The sequence below is a fragment of the Nannospalax galili genome, unplaced genomic scaffold (genome assembly GCF_000622305.1).
Source record: "Nannospalax galili isolate Female #2095 unplaced genomic scaffold, S.galili_v1.0 scaffold788, whole genome shotgun sequence".
NCBI lineage: Eukaryota > Metazoa > Chordata > Mammalia > Rodentia > Spalacidae > Nannospalax > Nannospalax galili.
Window position 1 is genome coordinate 1,472,716 of NW_008359996.1, and position 8,137 is coordinate 1,480,852.

The 8,137-nt window shown below is 48.3% G+C and overlaps 1 protein-coding gene across 1 annotated transcript in view; it reads right to left on the reverse strand.

Annotated features, from left to right (window-relative positions):
- Positions 1 to 5,302, reverse strand: part of Znf771 (zinc finger protein 771) — a 12,847-nt gene extending 7,545 nt beyond the window's left edge. The window contains exons 1-2 of the mRNA XM_008823854.3: positions 4,980 to 5,302; positions 4,458 to 4,607 (exon numbers count right to left, since the gene is read on the reverse strand). Of these exons, the coding sequence (XP_008822076.2) occupies positions 4,458 to 4,607; positions 4,980 to 5,108 (279 nt within the window). The 5' untranslated portion in view covers positions 5,109 to 5,302. The remainder of the gene's footprint in view (positions 1 to 4,457; positions 4,608 to 4,979) is intronic.
- Positions 5,303 to 8,137: the final 2,835 nt, after the last annotated feature.

The following is an 8,137-nucleotide window of genomic DNA, read 5'->3' on the forward strand; positions in this document are numbered from 1 at the left end:
TTAAAGAAGTCTATTCAGATAGATTTTGACAAGCAGCCCCAGAGTGCAGCATTATTGAGGCCTCTTTTCCTCTACTGCTGGGGACTGAACCCAGCATGCTAGCAAGAGCTACATTTGAGTTACATTCACAGCCTGTTGAGGCCTGTTCTCAATAGGGACAAGCTATAGGACTGGATGACAGCTAACAATCACAGAAAATTGGCACTAGGTAGATGTCCACACACATTTTCTTGAGACATACATAGACCTGGCTGGCCTCAAACTCACAAAAATCCACCTGCTTCAGCCTCCCAAGTGCTAGGATTAAAGTTATGCACCACCACACTGAGCTGGAAGGCACTTTTGATATGACTTGTATTTATAGAGCTTCATAGAGAAAAGAGGCTAAGGGAGGCCACACAGCAAATCACTGAACTATCTCATGGGCAGAGTGGTAAATGTTGTGCCATGTATATAATCCTCCAGCCCAACCTCCTCCTAATCCAGTTAGCTACATGACAATTCTCAGATTGGCATTCAGTGATCTAATAGCCTACTTTGCATTGGAGGACCCGAGGCAAAGTTACTAAATGGTGGAGCTAGGATTTGATTGCCACATGGTACCATTTACAGTCTGGTCCAATGGACTGTTTATGATCTCCATGCTAACTTTCCCTTTACTCCAGCAGGAGTTCCCAACCTCCTCTCTCTTACTGCTGCTGCTACTCCAGAGTAGGCCCGGGCTTTAGCAGCCAATATTTTTGTATTTGTTTTTGAGACAGGGTCTCACTGTGTAGCCCTGGGTGATCTGGGACCCACTATTTAGACAGGCTGTCCTTGAACTCAAAAGGTCCACCTGCCTTGCCTCCCAAGTGCTGGGATTAAAGGCATGCAACATCACCCACTCAGCTTGTATTTGTTTTTCTGAGACAGGGTTTCATATAGTCCAAGCTGGCTTCAAGCTCACTAAAGAGCTAAGGATGACCTTGAACTTTTGATCTTCCTGCCTCTACCTCCTTAGTGTTGGGACCAGAGGTATGTATCACCATACCAGTTTACAGAGTGCTGGGGATCAGACATAGGACTTCCTGAATGCTAGGCGAACACTGTACCAGCTGACATATCCTTAGCCCCCAGACAATGATTCTTTTAAATAGAAAGCCCAATCATGTTCATCAATTGACTTAAGGCTTCTCACAGCACCCCTGATTAGAGCACAGTATGTCCAAGTTGCTACCCACAGCTTGTTATAAAGCCTTTTACACTCCAACCCCAACAAAACAGCTCTAGTCTCCTCTTCTCTGAGCCTTTGCTCTTGCCCTTCCTTCACCTCCATTTGTCAGCTCCTCACAAAGCCTTCAAGGCCCACAAATACTCTCTCTTGAAGCCTTCCCTACTGCCTGAGGTGATTTGCATTCAATCCTGTCTAGATCTCCCCTGTGTTGGCTTCTCTGTTCACCCCTATTCCTCCAGGATCAACCTAAAAACGCTTGGATGAAAATGAGTTTAGTGATGGCTCAGCAGGTAAAATATTTGTCATGTAGGCCTGATGATCCCTAGAGCCCACAGTGGAAGGAGAAAACCAGTTCCCCAAAATCATCCTCTAACCTCCACAGATGTGCACATACACACACACATACGTACATACACAAATATACAATAGTAATAAACTTAAAATGTAAAAAAAATATTGAGTTGGCAGGACTGCAAGTCCACCATCACACACAAAAAACAAGGGGCTGCAGAAATGACCCAGTGATTAATAGTACATACTATTCTTACAGAGAACCCAAGTTCAGTTCCTAGCACCCATGTCAGGTGGCTCACAATAGCCTATAACTCAAGCCCCAGGGGATCTGACACCTTCTCCTGGCCTGCACACATGTGCACACATGTGCACATACCCACACACAGGCACACATAAATAATTAAAAATCATTAAAAGGGGGTGCTGAAGAGATGGTTCAGAGGTTCAGAGCATTGGCTACTCTTGCAAAGGACACAGTTTCTGGTCCTAGCCCCCGCATGGTGGCTCACAACTGTCCATAACTCCAGTTCGGGGGATCTGACACTCTCTTCTGGCTTCCAGAGGTAGTGCATGACATGGGTGCACTTAAATTCATGCAGGCAAAACACTCATAAAATTAAAATAAAATAAGTCAGGTCTGTTCTTGCAGAAGACCCAGGTTGGAATCCCAACACCCACATGGCAGCTAATAACTCTGTAACTCCAGTTCCAGGGGATCCAACAACCTCTTCTGTCCTCCCCAGGCATTGCACAACACAAAGGCATTGCACAACACAGGTGCACTTACCTACATGCAGGCAATACACACATACACATAAAATAAAAATAATAAAATATTAAAAAAAATAAAGTCAGGTGTGATCATACATGCTTTTAATCCCAACCCTGGGAAGGCAAAGTCAGGCAGATCTCCGTTAGTTTGAGACCACCATGGTCTACATAGTGAGTTCTAGGATAGCCAGGACTATATAGTAAAACCCTGTCTCAAAAAATAAAAAAAGATTAAAAAAAAAAAAAAGTTGAAAAATCAACAGTACAATGATTTAGCCAGAGGTCCTCAACTTTATTTTTTTTTAAGATTTTAAAATTTTTTAGCTGGGCATGGTGGCACATACCTTTAATCCCAACACTCTGGAGGCAGAGGCAGGTGGATCTCTTTGAGTTCAAGGCCAGCCTGGTCTACATAGTGAGTTCCAGGACAGCTGGAATTACAGGGAGACTCTGTCTCAAAAAAGACAAAAAAAAAAAAAAAGATTTTTAAATTTTTAAAATTTTCAAATTATGTATACATATATGTGTGTGCATGTGAAGGCCAGAAGAGGACATCTGATTCCTTGTAGTTGGAGTGACAGGTGGGTGTGAGTCATGTGATGTAGGTGCTGGGAATTAAAACCAGGTCCTCTAGAAGAGCAGGACAAATTCCAGACCAGCTAGGGCTACATAGTGAAACTCTGTCTCAAAAAAAAAAAAGCCTAACTCCAGGTTTAGTGACAGACCCTGTGTCAAGGGAATAAGGTGGACAAAGATGGGGCAGGACACCTGCCATCCTCCTCTTATCTCTGCACATGCACGGGTACATGCATTCACATATGAACATATACCACTCTCACACACACACACACACAATTTTTAAAAATAGTATTTCTCCAAGATATAAATGCTGCTACGAGCAACCTTTTACAAATGAAACCAAGTGGTTTTGCACAGGCCTGCAATTCCACTCAAGTAATAAAGAGGCAGAGGTAGAAGGACTGCAAGTTCAAGACCTGCCTGAATTATAGAGTGAGTCCCAGGCCAGCCTGGGCAACTTGATTAAGAACCTGTCTCAAAAGAACAGAGGCCTGGGATATACCATAGTGGTAGACAACTTGCCTGGCATGTGCAAGGTCTAGATTCAATCCCTAGTACCACAAGGAAAAAAAAAAAAAAAACAGGTTAAGACACTTGCCAGTTAGTAGTAGGTAATGGATGTGGAAATCCACCCTAAGCCCTAGAGCCTGGGTACTTCATGTACAGGCCAAAGGAGGTGAACAGGAACCCACAGGGCCTGAAAGGGCAGGCTTGGCTAAGATGGGGGCCAAGGAGGCTGGTCAAAACAGGACTCGGTAGTTAATTTACACTGAAGAGGCCTGGAGAGCTGGTCCCATCTCCCTACGACTCACCACGTCCCCTGAAATCTGAGGAAGCAGAAGTCCTCCAGCTGGACTAAAGGCTACTCATAGGACAGCCAGAGTCTCTTGTAGCTCTGGGAGTTAGCATGCTTAGTAGCAGTTAAGGTCTTGAGTGGCAGACTCAAACTCATTATGATGTCCTTAAAACCTTCAGATACACTCAGAAAAAAAAAAAAAAAAAAAAAACAGACTCCCATGTGGTCTGCCAGCCATTCAACCCAGAGCTAGACTACAGCATGAGGGAACCACCCGCCCACAGCTCTCCACTGCTCCCCTGAGACTGAAAGGGCCATTTTTTCTGCCAGTTACCAAACTGTACTGTGCCTCAGTTTCCTCACCTGTAAAACAGAATAAATACTGCCTACATCCCAAAAATGGAGGCACTTAAAAGAGCATTTGCCACACTGTGAACCATGCAAGAGTTAGCTATTACTACTGCGGCCAGGCTTCACCTTCCCTCACTGCTGAATCAAAATTAGGTTCTCACCACCCCCGTGTGCCTGTACCTAGCACACTGGGCTGAGTGTGTGGACACCATGCTCCATGAGAACTGAAAAGAGTGGTAAACTGCAGCACTCAGCATGGAGCCAGACTCTCACTGTAGGTCAGACATCTGTATGATCAAAGCTGGGGCAGTGGACAGAAGGATGGGCCAACCCTAAGATTCTAGATCTGTGACTGAGGAGAAAGTAGGGGCAGGATTTCTGACTTCTGTATTCAGGAGACTGAACCTGGTCCAGGTTTAGGGGTAGGGGTGGGCCTCAGTGCGCAGCACGTACCTCCTTGTTGTCCACGGGGATCTTGAGTTTCACCACCTCATACTTCTCTTCACCCTCCTCCTCCTCACCCTTCACCAGCAGCACCATCTCCTCCTGCATCTCTTCCTCCTCCTCCTCCTCTGCCTGCTGCTCGCCAGGCATCTTGGTGTCCTGAGGCGGGGCGCTGGATCAGAGGCTCAGGACCCGCCCCCCCACCCCCACCGCCTCTGTGGACCCGGCCCAGACAAGGCGGTGCAGCTGGGGCTTCTCCCGCCCTGCCCAGGTCTCCAAGTCTAGCACTCGCCCATCCACCCTCACCCGGCCCCAAGCTCCGGCACTGCCCAGGGACCAGCTCAGAAGACACCCATTCACCCCGCTCATCCCGGCATTCAAGGCCCGGAACAGTTCGAATCTCCAGCTCCCGCGAGTTGCTACCCTCCTCGCGCTGAGTCACTCCCCGGAGCCTGGGTCGGGGACCCGGAGCGCTGGGGCAGTGGCTGGAGGCGGGATGGGGCGGAGGCCCTGGGGTGGGGTGCCACTCACCAGCCCGAGGTTCGGCGCTCGCGCTGCCCCAGGCCTGGGCGAGGGGCGGTTGGGTGCTCTGCGAGGCCGCGGCTCCGGAGGCGGCTCCGGAGGCGGGGCGCGGGCGTGGCCAGCGCGGCGGCCACTCATTGGCTCGAAAGTCTAGCCCCGCCCCTGGGGAGGCGGCCCGAGGACGCCGGCTTCTGGCCCAAACCTCCCGGGGAGAGGCGACCCGGCGGTGTCCCAGCCCAAGACTCTGGAGCTCCAGAGGCTGCCCCGCCCGGCGTTCTGGTCCTTGCGGCCGACTCCGGACCCACCCTCGCGGCCTTCTCGGTGGCTGCTCCGTCTCTACGCCCAAACGCGTCTGCTCCGCCCGAAAAAGGCCACGTGCACTCCCGCCCCGGCCTGGGCCTCTCGCTGGCGCCCCGCCTGGAGGGCGGACCCTGCTGCCTCCTCTCTGCCTTCGCTCTTTTTTCCTCCTCTTTTCTCCTGCCTGTGGCCTTCCCGGTATCTGCCTCCTCCGGGATAGCTTGCTGCCTCAATACACAATGCCCAAATCTTCGGCCACCAAGCCACTCGCTGTGTAGTGGTTTCTCTCTGAGGCTTTTTTAAAAGATAATTTATTATTTTTATTTTATGTGTATGTGTGTATCGCCTGCATGTAGGTAAGGGCACCCGTGTCCTACAATGCCCCCGGAGGTCAGAAGAGGCTGTTGGATCCCCTGGAACCGGTGTTACGGACAGTTTTTAGCTGCCATGTGAGTGCTGGGATTCGAACCCGGGTCTTCTGCAAGAACAACCAGTGTTCTTAACCGCTGAGCCATCTCTCCAGCCCCTATTTATTTTTAAGTGTATGCATGTTTTGCCTGCATGCTTTTTAAGTGCACCCGTGCTGTGCAAAGCCTGCAGAGGTCAGAAGAGGGCATTGGATCCCTTGGAACTGGAGTTACGGGCAGTTGTTAGCTGCCATGTGGGTGCAGGGATTCGAACCTGGGTCTTCTGGAAGAACAGCCAGTGCTCTTAACCATTGTATTGTAACCATTAAGCCCTCCCCCTTAACCTCCAGCCCCCCCCCCCCCTTTTTGAGACGTTCTCATTATGTAGCCCTATAACGATGCCTCCGGATCTCTTGAGATTACAGGCAGGAGTTGCCTGGCATGGAGTGTACCTATTCCACACCAGCTATACTAAGTATATTACACACTTGGTCGCATTTGATCTGGACAAGGAGGATCACGGCCCCATTTTACGGATGAGCTACATGATGGGTCAGGGAGAATTGATTTGCCTAAGTTATATAGTAAGAAAGCATTTCTGACAATAGGGTAGGTGGAAAATTAGTCCAATGCCAAATCCAGTGATCAGAAGTACCTCGTTAGTCCCTCGAGATATTTTTAGCCAGTTGTGGTACCTCCCCTTTAATCTCAGTGTTTGGGAGACAGAGGCAGGTGGATCTCTGTGAGTTGGAGGCCACCCTAGTCTATGTAGTGAGATCCAGGCTAGCCAGGGCTGTTGCATAGTGAGATCCTGTCTCAAAAATGAGAGAGAGAGAGAGAGAGAGAGAGAGAGAGAGAGAGAGAACAAAAAGATAAAAGGAAGGACAATTCACATTTCAAAGATACCCTTCAAATAATAGCATTTAGGGGCCAGGCCCTCGATAAAACTAGGAGAAGAAAATTAAATTTGGAGTTGGATGCTGAGCGAGGTGGTGCACACCTTTAATCCCAGCACTCGGGAGGCAGAGGCAAGTGGATCCCCTGTGAGTTTGAGGCCAGCCTGGTCTACAGAGTTCCAGGCAGTTGGAGCTACAGGGTCTCAAAAAGACCAAAAATTAATTAATTAATTAATTTGGAGTTGGATGTGGTGGCTCCTCTGCTACTCACACAGCTACCCAGAAGGATCTCGGAGTCAAGGCCAGCTGGGCAACACAGTAAGAATACTGCATTTCAAAAGGAAAGAGGGGGCTAAACAGACTGAGCAGAGAAGGAATAAGAGCAACCAAGGACTGTGCAGCTGCATCTTGATGTTGTCTCCTAATGCCAGATGCCCCTTTGCTCATTCATATATATATAAAAAAATGATATAAGGATCTAATATATATCCTTATATAAGGATATATATGTTGCTGTTAAATTTTTTAATTCAAAGTTTCTTTTAAAAAAGTGTGTGTGTGTTTGTTTGGAGACCAGAAGAGGGTGTCAGATTCCCTGTAGTCAATAGGTGGTTGTGAGCCATGCACATGGGGTGCTGAAAACTGAACTCTGCTCCTCTGAAAGAGCAGCAAGTGCTCTCAGACACTGAGCCATCTCTCCAGCCCTGTAGTTAAATACTCTGTTTTTTAAAAACTATTTTCTTTTTATTTTATATGTATGGGTGTATTGCCTACATGTGTGTAAGTACACCCGTGTCCTGCAATGCCCAGGGAGTTCAGAAGAGGGTGTGGGATGCCCCAGAACTGGAATAAAGATGGTTCTTAGCAGCCATTTGGGGGCTGGGAATTGAATCCAGGTTCTCTGCAAGAACAGCCAGTGCTTTTAACAACTGAGCCATCTCTCCCACTCCCAGTTAAATATTCTCTTTTTTTTTTTTGTCTTTTTGAGGCAGGGTCTCCCTATAGCCCTAGCTGCCCTGAACTCACTATGTAGATGAGGCTGGCCTTGAACTCACAGAGATTGCCTCCCTCTGCCTCCAGAGTGTTGGGTTAGTCCATGTACCATCATGCCTGGCTTCAGTTAATTCCCCCCACCCCCGCCCTTTGGTCTTTCTGAGATAGGGTCTCCCTGTACTCACAGCTGGCCTGGATTCACTATGGAGACCAGGCTGGCCTTGAACTCACAGAGATCCACCTGCCTCTGCCTGCCAAGTGCTGGGACTAAAGTGTGCGCCACCATGCCTGGCTCATTTTTGTTTTTTAAGAGTTCTCCACGCTGCTTTCCATAGGGGTTGCATGAGTTTGCAGTCTCTTCAGTAGTGAATGAGCGTTCCCCTTTCTCCACAACCTCGCCAGCATTTGGTATCATTTGTTCTTTTGACCTTAGCCAGTTTGACTAGGGTAAGGTGAAATCTTAGGGTGTTTTTTTTTCTTTCTAAATTTTAAATTTATTTTTTATTTTATGTGTGTGTATTGCCTGCATGTAGGTAAGTGCACCTGTGTCATGCAATGCCCTTGGAGGTCAAAA